We start from the raw sequence: 16022 nt of genomic DNA on the forward strand, positions 1-16022 counted from the left end.
GAAATAAGATACTGTAGAGACTCTCAATCTTCCTTATCTGTGGATGAGTGCAGAATAAATTCCCAGGTTTGAGTAATGTGTTTCTCCTCTTAAGAAAAGTTTCTCCCTTCTAGGTGAGAACTGTGGTAACCCACAAAAAAAGTCTAAAATTAAAAATTGCACCACAGTATGCATGTGTGGTTTTTTTATTAATAAATCCTAGAAGTTTAACAATTGTGTTTTTTTCCCCAACGCTTCCTTTATGAAAGGAGAACATTCCCAAGGCAGGTGGTTCTGACAAGAATCAACTAAAAGAATTTTTCTGTAGGCTGACCTCTTCCCTCCAGCCCAACACGTTTTGAACTGAACCTCATTCTTGCAAATACCAGAGGCAAATACCCCTTTTGCTCTTGTGACACTTCTCCTGCTGTGCAAACAGAGTGGCAATTAAGTGTTCCTGCCCTATCCATTAGTGTCATGATTTATAATGCTTATTTTGGGGCAACAGTAGGCAAAACCTTCTCTCTCTCTCTCTTTCTCTCTCTCTCTCTCTCTCTCTTTTTTTTTTTTTTCCCCCCCTCTGCCCTTTGTGCGGGGGAGAGAGGTGGCAAATTTCTGGTGCTTTGTTTGTCAAGTTGACCATCCACTGAGCTTTCTCTTCATGTTCCTCTTCTCCTATCATGGCAGTCCAGGTCAAATGGAGTAAACAGATCACCTCCTGGGTTTTCTGTCTGAAAAGGCCTCCTGAGTAAGGAGAGTTCTGCTCTGAATAAATTTCTTTTTGCATGGACCTGTTCAGCCTCTTGAGGTCTAGAACAGCCCAGGCTCTTCCTGATCATTTCCTTACTATGAAGAATATACAGTAGAGCCATAATCACTTTTTCTTCTGAGGGGCAGGTTTTCACTGTCCTAGTTCTGCGTGAATACAGACAGGTTCATTATAGGCCATAGTTTTTTTCACAGAAGTTCAAAAGCTACATTTTATGTTAGATTTAAAGGGCCAACCTTTCGTTAATCCTTTTCTTACTAGAACTCCAAAGATCATGGTCTCTTGTATTGGGATCACACTCTGATCATAGTGGCACATGCAGTGATTCCATCTGCAGACATGGAGAACTAGGTTTCCACAATCTGTACTATCCTCTCTCCATTAGTGGAATCAAAGGGCAAAGGTTACGTATGATGGGGACTCCACAGCCGCATCCTACTAGACAGTAAAGTGATCAGTTCAGGCATTACATTAGGGTCATTTAATGTGTGTCATGGATTTGAAAAGGAACATCCATCTGCCAGAATGAAGTGCTACCAGATTAGCCCAGGTAGCCTTTCCAAGAAAGCCTCCCTTAAATCCATGTCCAGATTATGTCAGACAATGCAACAGTAACATACTGTACATTAATAAACAGGAATGGGAAGCTTGTCCCTTCACAGGGAGGCACTGCATATCCTTCACCTGGGTCAAACATCCTCTATCCTTTTAATTTGTATTCACAAAGACATATACAATGGGAAGGTGACTGGCTCAGCAGGTAAGCAATAAATCAAGTGAAGGGGTTGTGCAAACAAACTTCTGTTCTGGATAATGGGCACATTGAGACTCCCAGAAGGTAAGCTCTTTCCATCAAGTTGAATTGCGAAGATGAGACTGCACTTCTGTTGGAAAAGAGACCTTATAACTTTTGGAATTGATGCTGTGCCTTGTTCATGGAACTACATTCCATACTCTTTTCCACCAACAATTTATGCCACAAGTTCCATATTAAAAAGGAGAAATCCAACAACGAAGTGCCAGAGGAGGACAGGGTTCTCTGACCTGACAGAGATGTCCCTGCTACCTCATCCAGAGCTTCTTAACAGGTTGTATCTCCTCACTAAGAGACTTCTATAACACCCAAATCCAAGCTAATCAAACCTGACAGCCTCCATGTTGAAACGGAAAGTTCTGACCAAATCAAGTTCTCAAAGTGGCTGAAACACTTGCAACGTCCAGAGAACTGACTACCCTGAAAGGCTACTCTGTAATCTGGAGAAAATACTTCAGTTGGTTTAGGGACATGGCCAGTGACCTGATTCAAAGATTTTTGGAATTCCAGTCCTATAGTTCTTTTGTATCACTAAAATATGTGTATCTCGAAGTATATGCTCTTTAGAGATTCACATCCTTAACATATAAGGTTCCAAATTTATTGTAGAGATTTTCCCCTGGTATTGCTCCCCCACATTTTAAGACTCCTGGAGGCAGCAAAACAAGTCAAGCCACCATCCGAAACTTTCTCCACCATAGGACGTAAACTTGTTTCTTTTAAAGCCTTCTCTACTCCCTTTTGAATCACTGGGTTGGTTAGTCCCCATTGTCACTTAAGCTTTTCATCCAAAATTATTAGAAGCCAAAACTTCTAAATTCTCCATCTCTAACTGGATCAGGTATTGCATTGTAGAAGCTTGTGTACTTGCTGTCAAACCACTGTTGAAAAGCATACTATATGCACAACTAGAGCCTCAGCTGAAGGAATTTTGTAAAGCAGCCACCTGGTCTTGAATATCCACCTTGGCACAATTACCACAGCAGACACATCCTTTCAGAGGAAAATAAACCTTAAAGAAATTAAGTGGGCTCAAAATAAACTCTGTTTTTTCCTAAGCGAAACTTGCAATCCTTATTTTCCATATTATTTTCTCACTACTTTTGTTTTTCCCTCATCACTTCATCTATTTATTGTTTTAATCCTTCCTCTGTGACAGATTGAGGGGAGACCGTTTGGGAAAGAATAGAAAATATTGCCTGATATTTTTCTTTCTTTCATTATGGTCTCTCTCAATCTGGACCTACATCAATTTCACTAATACAAATAAATCACTTAGTTTGTGCAAGCTAGTGAGGGTGATATACATATTTTTTTTAAAATAGAAAATTAAGAAATTAATATTCACATAAGAATTTGCTACAGCTTCTTGTTCAGTTTTGGAAGAGTGAGGAACCAAATGGGTAAGCTATTACGGTTGAATTGCCTCTACTTTCTTGGCATAAAGGGGAAACCCCCAAGTGACAAATTTTTGGGAGACTCAAGAGAAAAACGTATCTGGTAAATAATTTTCTGTTTACCAAATTCTAAAACTGGAAAAATTTGGCTTTCATTGAATACTCTACTGTGGGTACTGGTGCAGTTCAGTCCCTCCTGTTCTCCACGTGTTGCCCATAATAGTTTAGTCTGCTGTGGGCTGTAATATTTTGTCTAGTTTTAGTTGTTGGGTTTAGTGTGGGGGGTGCTGGGTGGTCTGTGATATACAGGAGGTCAGACTATATGATCTGGTGTGATCCCTTCTGGCCTTGGAACTCTGACTCTACTCTGCTCCTTTTTCTAATAGATTATTTTAGAATAATTCAACACTCTCTGTGTGTTGCAGTGCCTAAGAGTAGTGTCCTTAATAAGACACCATGGCAATATTAATTCAATGTTTCTGGTTTTTATTGGTTTTGACCAGGTGTCAAGGCTCCTTCCCCACTCTGAACTTTAGGGTACAGATGTGGGAGCCTGCATGAAAACTTCTAAGCTTAACTACCAGCTTAGATCTGGTCTGCTGCCACCACTCCCAATAGGCTAACTCCCTTTCCTGGATAGCCTTGAGAGACTCGTTCACCAACTCCCTGGTGAGCACTGATCCAAAACCCCTTGGATCTTAAAACAAGGAGGAACTAATCATTCTCTCCCCCCCCCCCCTCCTTTTCCCCCCACCAATTCCTGGTGAGTCCAGATCAATCCCCTTGGATTTTAGAACAAGGAAAAATCAATCAGGTTTTTAAAAAGTAGGCTTTTAATTAAAGAAAAAGGTACAAATCATCTCTGTAAAATCAGGATGGAAAATAACTTTACAGGGTAATCAAACTTAAAGAGCCCAGAGGAACCCGCTCTGGCCTTAGGTTCAAAGTTACAGCAAACAGAGGTAAATACCCTAGCAAAAGGTACATTTACAAGTTGAGAAAACAAAGATAAAACTAACACGCCTTGCCTGGCTGTACTTACAAGTTTGAAATATGAGAGACTTGTTCAGAAAGATTTGGAGAGCATGGATTGATGTCTGGTCCCTCTTAGTCCCAAGAGCGAACTCCCCCCAAAACAAAGAGCACAAACAAAAGCCTCCCTCCCCCCCCCCCCCCCCCCCAAGATTTGAAATTATCTTGTCCCCTTATTGGTCCTTTGGGTCAGGTGTCAGCCAGGTTACCTGAGCTTCTTAACCCTTTACAGGTAAAAGGATTTTGGAGTCTCTGGCCAGAAGGGATTTTATAATATTGTACACAGGAGGGCTGTTACCCTTCCCTTTATAGTTATGACACCAGGATTTTCAGAAACTTCCCTAAATGTGGATTTAGGAACCTTAATTTAGGGGCTGATTTTTAAAAAATCTTGGCCAGTTTCTAGCTCTCAAAATAAGTATTTTCATTTATTTGTAGTTATTTTTCTCTGTATTTTATGGTGGTAGATGTTAGGGACATCGCCTTCAGGGATTAGTTTTTCATCATTCACATGGAGTAGCCCTTAACCAATCCTGATAGCTCTGTTCACTTGCTCCTGGTAGAATATGCAAATTCTCTTTCCAGGCACCAGACGCTATTACTAATTATCCAGTTTCAGCACCAAAACTTCCAGAGAATACTTCCAAAGATGAAAAAAACAGAAAAGGTAACTTTAAAATCCCATAGGACTCTTCATGTTTTTTGCATCTTTGGAAGTATTTTCTGTGAGTTTTGGTTCCAACAGAAGTGGAATCTGGAGAGAGAATTTTCTTGAATTAAGTTTGGGGGAGCAACCCCAACTCCATGAGATGACCAATTTAACAGGTGAGGAAAAAATTGGTCTACTTGCTTTCATCGTAAATACAAATATATTCAATTCTTTTGATACTGACAAAAATACTTTCCTCTCTGTCCTTCTCTCCCCTCCCTTTTCTTTTTTAATTGTTCCCCATAGTTGGAGGAAATGTGGACTGGAAGCAGATAGCAAGTATTCAGGAATCCATTGGAGAAACTAGTTCCCAAAGTGTTGTTGTTGCTGTAGACAGGTACAGTATTTAACTTCCTTCCAGTTGGATACCTCATGAACTTTTCACAGTATGCGAATACAGTAGATTCAATTAGTGATAGAAAAAATAAGTAGGTTATTTGGTTTCTCAGTAATTACAAAAATGCTATATCTGCATCACCATATTGCAGTGTCACAAGGTGCTTGTTTTTGTTTTATTTTGTTTTTGTGTTATTGCACAGCAGGAGTTGCTCATCATAGCAGAAGGTAGAAGGAAGGTAGGGAAAAGAGAAGCAGAAACTGTTTACAAATATTTAGTAATAACTGCAGGGGGAAAACTGAGGGGTGTAAAAGAAGCTGCTGTTGCTGTACAAAGTGTGGTCCATCTTGATTCTCTATATAAATTTAAGAATAAATACTTCAGTTAAAATGTATAGATTTTTGTCTCCTTTATGGAGAGAGAGAGAGAGAGAGAGAGAGAGAACTACTGACACTAAACACTTTTGCTTCTCTACCCAATTACTGCATCCTTCCATTTCCCCCCTGACTAGTACTCATCTATAAGAATGCTGTCTTTGATATTTACTACCGTTCTAGTTGTTCCCTAAAAGTAAAGTGGAATCTTACAGGAGTATGTTGGTTTTTATTTTCAAAACTGGATCAGACCGGAACCTTTCATAAATCTTGCTGTTTTATATGGAGATGTCTGAGGCCCCCAGTGTCTAAATAGTTGTCAAAATTGATAGCTGTATTTCAAAGTGGTATTCCTTTCAAGGACTACAAGAGTCCCTAGGATTTAGGCATAATACACAAGACCATTGTCAGTTGTGGGTATTTGCTATGACCAGATACTTTGGTCAACATTATATCATATGGTGTCATTTGTAAATGTTGAATATTGACCCAAATCTTTCTGGCATAATGAAAAGTACTTTCTGATTTATATATTTAAAATGCTGCTTTTCTTGGTGTACTTTACCTTCTCTTGAAGTTCGCTGAGGGACAGCAGTTCTAAAATCTTACTAAGTATAGTAAATCATGATTCACATTTTTGGTAATGTTCCAGATTTTGAGAATTTACCTGTCGAGTCTTAAATGCTGTATTTAAGGCAGTTAGATTTTGTCATAGCTAGAAATCTGTTTTGGGCAATAACACAGTAGCAAAATAGTTATGGTATAAATTATTTTTTGTAAAAGAAGCCACTTTTTAAAAAAATAGTCTTATAAATTGTGAATTTTTTCAGAATATTTACAGGATCTACAAGACTGGATGGAAATGCTATTGGTAAGTTTTATCACTTTTTATCTTAATCTACAAAGTAGCTTTCTGATAAAGCTTGGAAAGAATACTAAATGAATTCTGATCGTTTAACAGTGGATTTTGTCCGTTGGCTTTGTGCCGTATCTATGGATGAACTGCTGTCTGCCACCCATCCTCGAATGTTTAGTCTGCAGAAGATAGTAGAGATTTCTTACTATAACATGGGTCGGATAAGACTACAGTGGTCTAGAATCTGGGAAGTTATTGGAGATCATTTTAATAAGGTATGTTTGCTAATCATTACACCATTTGAATTGCTCACACAATCAGAAAATGATGATTCCTATCTATTTAAAACTCTTTCAAAACTAAATTTTGAAAAATTTTACACCTAAATTCAGTTCTAACTGACTATCCTTTATAATAGATAAAAATAGAGCACTAAAGAAGAAAAGGAAAAAGAATACAAAATCTACGGTAGAAGGGCTAAAGCCATCTATATTGCTCTGTTGAACCCATATTTGAACCTGGCTAGTTATTCTCTGTTCACAAGGCTGATATATTCTGTACTAAATTCAAAGGCAGTGGTATAAATTGGCCAACTTGTTAATCATGGTTAGGGCCCTACCAAATTCATGGCCGTGAAAAATGCATCACAGACCATGAAATCTGGTGTTCCCATGTGAAATCTGGTCTTTTGTGTGCTTTTACCCTCTACTTAATAGATTTCATGGGGGAGATCATCTTTCTCAAATTGGAGGTCCTGACCCAAAAGGGAGTTGCAGGGGGGTCACAAGTTCATTTTAGGGGGGTCATGGTATCGTCACCCTTACTTCTGTGCTGCTGCTGGCGGGGCGCTGCCTTCAGAACTGGGTGCCCGGCCAATAGACGCCACTCTCCAGCCGCCCAGCTTTGAAGGCAGCGCAAAAGGAAGGGTAGCAAAACCATACCATACAGCTCTGAAGACAGAGCCACCATCAGCAGCAGCGCAGACGTAAGGATGGCATGGTATGGTATTGCCAGCCTTACTTCTGCGCTGCTGCCTTCAGAACTGGGTGGCCAGAGAGTGGTGGCTGCTGACTGAGGACCCAGCTCTGCATGCATCAGCCTAGAAGTAAGGGTGGCAATACCATACCCATGCCATCCTTCATTCTGCGCTGCTGCTGGTGGCGGCTGTGCCTTCAGAGCTGGGCTCCCGGCCAGCAGCTGCCGCTCTCCAGCTGCCCACTCTGAAGGCAGCACCACTGCCAGCAGCAGCACAGAAGTAAGGGTAGCAGTACTGCAACCCCCCCTTACAATATCCTCGGGACACTCCCCCAATAACCTTGCGATCCCCCCACAAGTCCTTTTTGGGTCAGAACCCCTACAATTACAACACCGTGAAATTTCAGATTTAAATAGCTGAAATCATGAAGTTTATGATTTTTAAAATCCTGTGACACTGAAATTGACTAAAATGGACAGTGACTTTGGTAGGGCCCTAATCATGGTATAGATCTAAAAATGGCTGCTGTAGGAAAAATATGCTGTCATTGAGTGTTTGTTTTGTGTTTCTTAACTCAGCTTTGGCTGTTTGCAGTGTTGAGTTAATCTGTTGTTCTAAATTAAATGTCTTATTTGTCTTCTGTGTTTTTTAATATATCAGACCTTCGCTAGAACATGGGGTTTTGGATCCATGCGCGGTCCCGCGTTAACGCGGGGACTGCGTTACCATGGATTCCAATTAAGGTAATTAAATTTGGGATCCATGCATGGTCCCACGCTATAAGCAAATTCGCGTGATATAGATACGCATTCTAGCAAGGGTCCGCTGTATTATCATTTTGACTCGTGAAGTAGCTCTAATGAGCTCATTTGTTTATCTTTAGAGAGCTCTAAAAGTTGGGATGTGTTCTTCAAAATACAAGTTGGATAGGTTAGGAAGAGAGAAACATTTGGTAAAGTACTGAGCCATGCTGCTGGTAGGAATTGATTAAATTAATAACGTATTTTTAACTTTGTATCGTAAGTTTCGGTTCTGAATTTGTGATTTCTGCTCTTCCGTTTCCATCTTCAAATGTAAAGACAATTCAGAATAATTTCTTAAAATGCAGTTTTAATGCCAACATGCGTTTCTACTTCTACATTCCTAGGTTGGCTGCAATCCGAATGAAGATGTAGCTATTTTTGCAGTAGATTCCTTAAGGCAGTTATCAATGAAATTCTTAGAAAAAGGAGAACTTGCTAATTTCCGATTCCAGAAGGACTTCTTAAGGCCGTTTGAACACATAATGAAGAGAAACAGGTAATTGTGCAGTTAACTGAATCACTTGGGAACATAATCACCAGCTTTTGGAATCAGTTATTTTGTTTGAATTGCTTCTGTAAAATGAAATTGGTCCTTAGAAAAGTTCTGTTTTTTAATCAGTACAGTAGCTTCAGTTACTATTTAACATTTTGTTTATAATTTAGGTCTCCTACCATTCGAGACATGGTTGTACGGTGCATAGCACAGATGGTAAACTCTCAAGCTGCCAACATTCGCTCAGGTTGGAAGAATATATTTTCAGTGTTTCATTTGGCTGCATCAGATCAGGATGAAAGTATAGTGGAACTTGCATTTCAAACTACAGGGCACATTGTCAGTAAGTACTGATGCATAATTTACAGATATCACTACGGGGTATGTGGAAGCAAATGAACAGCTCATTGTTCTTTTCAGTTTGCTCTAATTTTATTATTTGCCTAGCAGAACTCTCCTAAATACATGTTAAAACAATATTTCTCTGTTTTTACTGCTTTTTTAAAAATTTGTAGTTTACTAAGAATATATACTTCAAAAAGTAATAAAGTAACATGTTTGTCATTTGTCTTTGTACTCTACACACAAGTTTTATGATAGAGCTATAAACATTTATTCTAGACTGAAAAGTCAACTATTGAGAGAGAATGAATTTTTTAAACAAGTTATACTTTTTCATTTTTGATTGTGAATTTAAAATTTTTAGATATATTTCTTCAAGTATGTTGCATAATCACATTACCTGCACACCTTCCCTTTGCTCTCTGAGTTCTGGCCTAGGGTTCTGTTTGAAAAGAAGGAAGTGAAGCAGTTGGGACTGTATGATCTTTTATTGTCTTGGCTCCAAGCTTTCAATGCCAAAAGGGATTGCTTGTGCAGCCGCAACAGGCAGTCTTTCAAAAAAGTTCTCAAAGCTCTGTGATTCACAACTCAAGTGTGAATATGTAAAGCCAATACAATTGAACCACAAATATGGGGTGGGGGAAAGACCTACAAGTGATTCCTGATGCTGTAGCCCGTCCTGGGGGATGCTGTTCAGCTCTTAGTAAAAATGTGTTTAAATATAGATAGTGCTAAATATCAAGCCTTAACTCATTTAATTGCAGGCTTTCATTGCTTTAGAAGACTACATCAGTGAATGGGTGTGAAATTAAAATCTATTATAAGAATACAGTGCCCTCTGTATGAATTCTTAACAGAATATTTTTGGTTTTTGTAATAATTACACATTTAACAGAACCAAGCAGTGACACAAATCTCTTCAGCCATTTCTCTCACTTTTGTCTTCCCTTTTTCCTATGCTAGATTCGCATCTTGGTCTTTTAAAAATTATTTTAGGGGACAATTGACATTTTGTTTGAAAATGTTTGAAGGACCCATGTGTTAATTTTAATATATATGTATTTTTTCCAGCAATTGTATTTGAAAAACACTTCCCAGCCACCATAGATTCTTTCCAGGATGCAGTAAAATGTTTGTCTGAATTTGCATGCAATGCAGCTTTTCCAGACACAAGCATGGAAGCAATCCGCCTCATTCGCCATTGTGCAAAATATGTATCAGACCGACCTCAGGTATAAACCATACTTTTTAAATCATAAGTATTTAAATTAATAATACTTTCATAACATAAAAATGTGCAGTTGTACCAGCTTTAAAAATTTGGCTTTAAATTCTACGAGGGACTTTAAAGTCCAGGAGAGGGCATGGGCTGCACATTTGTTTATAAATATCTTGATGTAGGCTTTGAACAAGTTGCACTTCGTGTTGGTTAATTTTCTTGGGACCTTCAATGAGAGCTGTTGGGGATTGGAACTTCTCAGTATCTGTTCCTATGGTAGGAGCACCCTTTGCTAACATACCTATAGTGCAGGGGTCGGCAACCTTCGGCACGTGGCCCATCAGAGTAAGCTGTGGGAAGCAGTGGGCCACAGGGATGTGCTCACCGCCACTTCCCGCAGCTCCCATTGGCTGGGAACAGTGAACTGCAGCTACTGGGAGCTGCAGGGGGCCATGCCTGTGGACGGTCAACATAAACAAAATGTCTCGTGGCCTGCCAGCGGATTACCCTGATGGGCTGCATGCCGAAGGTTGCCGACCCCTGCTATAGTGGCATAGGTATAGGTGTCAATTTAAAAAAATATTATTATCCTCAAGGATGTCTCTGTAGGACAGAATAGGAGACTGAGAGGTTAAATTAAAAGTTACAAATGGTGGCTGAGTAGGCAGTTGTTTCTTGCAAAATCTGTTTTTCATACCTTTATAAGAATAATTTTAAAAAACATTTAGATTACCTTGACCATAGTATAGCTGCTAAGGTAAATTTTATTGCCATATTTTGTGGTATCATTTATAAACCTTAATACCAGATTGTAAAATATTGAATACAATTTTTCTAATATAATATCCATAACAGTACTTAAATTGTGCTTTAGTTAATACATTTACTCTAATATTATCTTAGTACTTTTACCTTCCACCAAAATAGTAAGTTTATAACTTGTAAATGATACTATGCTTCTGCTACATTAATCCTGTATTTGCTTCTCAAGGCTTTCAAGGAATACACAAGTGATGATATGAATGTAGCTCCTGAAGACAGGGTGTGGGTGAGAGGATGGTTCCCAATTCTCTTTGAGTTATCCTGTATCATCAATAGATGCAAATTAGATGTAAGAACCAGGTAACAAACAGTATTTGTAATTTAAATTTTCAAGTGGTTTGTTTTTCTTGTTTATGAGCCTTTAAAACGTTTTTAAAACAGATGGAGGTAATTGTCTGTTGGCAAACATAACTGGTCTGACTAAAATCAGAAACTTGTATATTTCATTTAATTGCTATCACTTTGGGAGGATAGGCAAGTGCTATAAATACATTTTAAACATGCTGAAACGTTAATTTAAAAAAATCTTGTTTTTTCTCTGAAGAAACTTTTGACTTAAGTTAGCTTTGTTACTTAAGTTGATGAAGATCCATTGAACATGGATACATGCTTTTAGAATTATCATACTATAGGTGAAATACTTGACATTATGATATGGGCTTCTATTGTATGTCTGTTTCTCTCTTAAAGTTTGAGATAGTCAAACCCAGTGCTGATTTTAGTGCCTGTTCAGTAAAAGTACAACAGTAACTTTCCCTCCATATGTTAGAGGTTGTAAATTAGTCAGAATCATTCCGTTTTAATTTTGACACAGTAGGCCAACTGTGTAAACAATCAGTATGCCCTGAACTCTTGTTAAAATAGGAAATTAGTTAGGTTAATATGTTTTTTCCCCTGGTAGTTTTACCCATTATTTTGTTGTTGTTAAACAACTATGAACAAATAGTGTAATAACCAGGTTTAATAGTAATAGAAAATTATGACAAAATCCTATAGGAACCTTTTCTGGTTTCTGTTGAATACTTGAATTTGCATATTTTCTTTGAGTATTTGCAAACTATTTTCAAGCCAGGGCAGATATTGTAATGGGGTCTGCAAATTGGTAATTGATTGCAGAAAGAGATTGAAAGGGAGAAATGTTATACAGTACTTTCCCACACAAATCTAATTGTTTTTCATTGAATGCTAGTCTGCCCTTGTAATGTGTTTTTTATATTTATTGAAATTTTTAATGATGTATATGAAATGTTTGGATTTCCTTTTTCGTAAAGGAAGTGTGTTTACAGTGTGTCAAATAATGTAATAGAAAAGTAAACTATATTTTAGATTTTTGAGGTTAATTCTTCACTGTCCCTAACAGGAAACAACTCAGATTCATATGTAACAAAAAGTACGTTTAGAATTCCAGTAACTGTAACAAATAACTTATACAAATGTATTTGACAATTTATAATTCTATATACCTGTGATAAAGACTGGGAAAGAAAACTGTAAAGCCAAATTTAGGCACAGCCCTAAAAATCAAGAAATGTTGAAAGAGATGCTTGTATGTTTACTTGAAGGGCTCATTATTGGGATGCATTTAATTTTAATGTTCATAATGTAAATAGATGAAAGGAAGAGGGTTTGTAAATGAGTTGCTGCTGCTTGTAGCTAAAAGATGACCTGAACAGGAAGATGGGACTGTATGCTCTGTATTGTCTCCTTCTAATGTATAAACACCTGGTATTTAAAATAAAGTATGCTTGGTTTTGCATTTTAAAGTATCAGAAATGTGAAGGCTTCTTTTCCTTATTTGTGCTGTATGACCTGTTGGAGGTCAAAGACGTTGACTGGAAATATTCCCGCCCTTAATTAAAAGGGTGAGAGGTGGTGAATCTTTACTAGATACTTTCTTCTTAACTGTTTCTGGAATATTTTTACATTAAATGTGTTATTAGAAAAGTTTTAAAAAATCTTAATAAAAATAACTTTCTCTCTCAATTAGATTTCAGATGCATGGTGTCTCATGTCACAATATTCCCAGTTCTCTAGGCATCCTTAGTCTTCCGGGGGGGGGGCGGAAGATGAGACCTGAATTTCTCAATTAAAAAAATAAGTAGAATCTTGTCTGTTCTTCACAGAAAATCAAAAAGGGCACAACCCAATTTTTTTCCTTTTACAAGTCACCTTGAATATTTCCTAGCTTCAGGTAGCATTTGGAAAAGCTCACTTTTTAAAACAAATTATACACTGATTTACCTTGTGAGTACCTCCATTCATAATATTTTACTGTAAATTCTGACAGGTTACAAAAAATTATAAAGAGTTTATTCAGTGAAATTTGTGCCCTCAGTTTTCTATCCCTTGAAATTAAACTTAAAAATCCTATTCAGTTTGAAGTGCTCATGAATGCTTGCTTTGTTTTCCAGGTGCCACTTCAATTTCTAAAAATATATTTTTTTAACCTGTTGACTTTACCACTCATTTTTAAAAATAAAAACAATGTATAGAATGTGTTTCATGCAGGTTTGGAATATTATTATTATTAGTGTAGCAGTGTGACATCTGTGGCATATAGTGTTTCTTTTTATGGTTCCTCATACTTGTGTGGTTTTTTAATTGCAGGGGCTTAACGGTAATGTTTGAAATAATGAAAACATATGGCCATACTTATGAAAAACACTGGTGGCAGGATTTGTTTAGGATTGTCTTCAGGATATTTGACAACATGAAACTGCCAGAACAGCAGACAGAGGTAAAAAAAAAAAAAAAAAGCGGGGGGCACAGTTTGAGGGGGAGAGATTTTCATAAGATTCACAGCTAGGGGGAAAAAATGTTCCTCATGGATAAAGCCACACCCGTATGTCTTGTGAATCAGAATGTTTCACTTGTTGCTGGAACTACCTTAATTAATTGTATTACTGTTCTGTTGAACATACTCAGGATCTTTCTTCTTATTTGTATTGTAAACCACATCTGTATAGTGAGGGATTATAATTCCATGTACTAGGTTATAATAGATCCTTATTTTGCATGTTGGAAGAATGGTTTAGGAATTGGTAATTGCAGGAAGAAAGATCAGACACAGGGGAACTATGGTTGAACTAGGCTGCATATGAAGGTTATAAGGGGCTGAAGAAAAAGAGGTTGACACCTCTTCATACCAGACTTCAGGAGCTCCTATCCCATTCCTAGTTTCATCAGGGGAAACCTTTCTCTAGCTCCCAATTCCTGTTATCAGGGAACCAGACTCCCTATCGAATGAGTACCTGCACTGGACACTTGCCAAGTTGCAACTCCTAACTTACCCACTAGGTCCCTGAGCTGCTGGGGAAGGCAAAAAACTCTTCCTCTGCTGGCCATTCTGGCAGTGAGAATAAAATGTCTTCCCCAATTTAAAAAGGCAACTCGTGCAACTTCCGCAGCAGTTTCTAAGGCCTGGTCCCCACTAAGTCCCTACTTCGGACTAAGGTACGCAAATTCAGCTACGTTAATAACGTAGCTGAATTCGAAGTACCTTAGTCCGAACTTACCGCGGTCCAGACGCGGCAGGAAGGCTCCCCCCGTCGATGCCGCGTACTCTTCTCGGCGAGCTGGAGTACCGGCGCCGACTGCGAGCACTTCCAGGATCGATTTATCGCGTCTTAACCAGACGCGATAAATCGATCCCAGAACATCGATTGCGTGCCGCCGGACCCTCCGGTAAGTGAAGACAAGGCCAAAGATGTCCTCCCCAAGCCCCAGGTGTGGGAGCTGTTGTTCTGGGCTAGGAGTGTGGGGTGCCCTCTCCTTTGGAACATGGGAACCAATGGGCTTCCAGTGCAACCCTCAAAGCAGCCAGTCAGCTAGGATGCTGCCCCCAGCAGTAATCCCACCTTTCAAATCCATGAGAAAGCTGAGCTCCCATGAGCAGGATAAAATGGAAAGATCCTAAAAGAAACTACAGAGCCCTCTTCTCCCTGGAGGCCCAGACAATATCCCTCCCCCACACCTCTGAGGTGGTGGGGGGTGCAACTTGCTTTTAAAAGCATTAAAGAAAGATCATCTCGGTTCTAGTAATTTAGCAATTGCTTATTTCATACATTTCAGCTGTGCCATATACTTTTTATACTAAGGTAACAGATATAATAGGTTATAAATATGGTCAAGATATCAACTACTTTTGAAAATACATAGAGTTGATTTGTGAAAGGCCAGATTTTCTTTTTCTTTGTCAAATATTAAGATATAGAAAAGTTAGCTAAATTTAGTGAGACTAAATTTATATTAGCATCCATTAATGATTTACATAGCCTTTACATTGTTTTCAAATAGTAGCAAAAAGAAAGGGAGTTACTGTATGCTACATTTCTTATATCAGGTACTCTTCACATTTACATTACTTAATTTCTCCTTGGGATCAGGTTTTCATGCTTTCTTCCTTTATGCTATCAATGGGTTAGTGAAGCTGATGTTCTTAACCTCACAATAAGCAGGGTAAAAGTGGAGAGACTGATTTTAGACCACCCTATCTGACAAATCCATGTACCATTACATGTCGTTGTGGATAGTAGTTGCAATTTAGTTTAGGGATAGCAGTAGGGATTAAAGATAGAAATTAGGAAAGAGATGCAGATGGAACAAGTACCCAATAGCTCCCCCACAGATGAACAGGAATTGCCTACAAGTTAAAATAAGACTTTCACGCATTCTTAATAAGATACATTAGAAACTTTATAGTAGTACACACCTCGCTATTATTTTTTCTCCTAGAAAGCTGAATGGATGACAACTACTTGCAATCATGCACTTTATGCAATATGTGATGTATTCACCCAGTATTTAGAAGTACTTAGTGATGTCCTCTTGGATGATATATTTGCACAGCTGTACTGGTGTGTGCAGCAAGGTAAGACTGTACCAAGTTGTTTTAAACAATGCTAACATTTTACCCTGTTGGGTACAAACAAACAAATGCACTGTTTTCTATTCCAGACAATGAACAGCTAGCACGATCTGGTACCAACTGTTTGGAGAATGTCGTCATTCTAAATGGTGAAAAGTTTACCCTAGAAATCTGGGATAAAACGTGCAACTGCATGCTGGATATCTTCAAAACCACAATCCCCCATGCGTAAG

The 16022-nt window shown here is 38.3% G+C and overlaps 1 protein-coding gene across 1 annotated transcript in view; it reads left to right on the forward strand.

The window, feature by feature from the left end:
* Positions 1-16022, forward strand: part of ARFGEF1 (ADP ribosylation factor guanine nucleotide exchange factor 1) — a 169575-nt gene that overhangs the window by 135041 nt on the left and 18512 nt on the right. The window contains exons 23-32 of the mRNA XM_054018001.1: positions 4947-5037; positions 6242-6282; positions 6373-6542; positions 8391-8542; positions 8710-8882; positions 9953-10113; positions 11092-11222; positions 13530-13659; positions 15657-15792; positions 15879-16017. Coding sequence (XP_053873976.1) covers positions 4947-5037; positions 6242-6282; positions 6373-6542; positions 8391-8542; positions 8710-8882; positions 9953-10113; positions 11092-11222; positions 13530-13659; positions 15657-15792; positions 15879-16017 — 1324 coding nt within the window. The remainder of the gene's footprint in view (positions 1-4946; positions 5038-6241; positions 6283-6372; positions 6543-8390; positions 8543-8709; positions 8883-9952; positions 10114-11091; positions 11223-13529; positions 13660-15656; positions 15793-15878; positions 16018-16022) is intronic.

This window comes from Malaclemys terrapin, chromosome 2 (genome assembly GCF_027887155.1).
Source record: "Malaclemys terrapin pileata isolate rMalTer1 chromosome 2, rMalTer1.hap1, whole genome shotgun sequence".
Lineage (NCBI taxonomy): Eukaryota > Metazoa > Chordata > Testudines > Emydidae > Malaclemys > Malaclemys terrapin.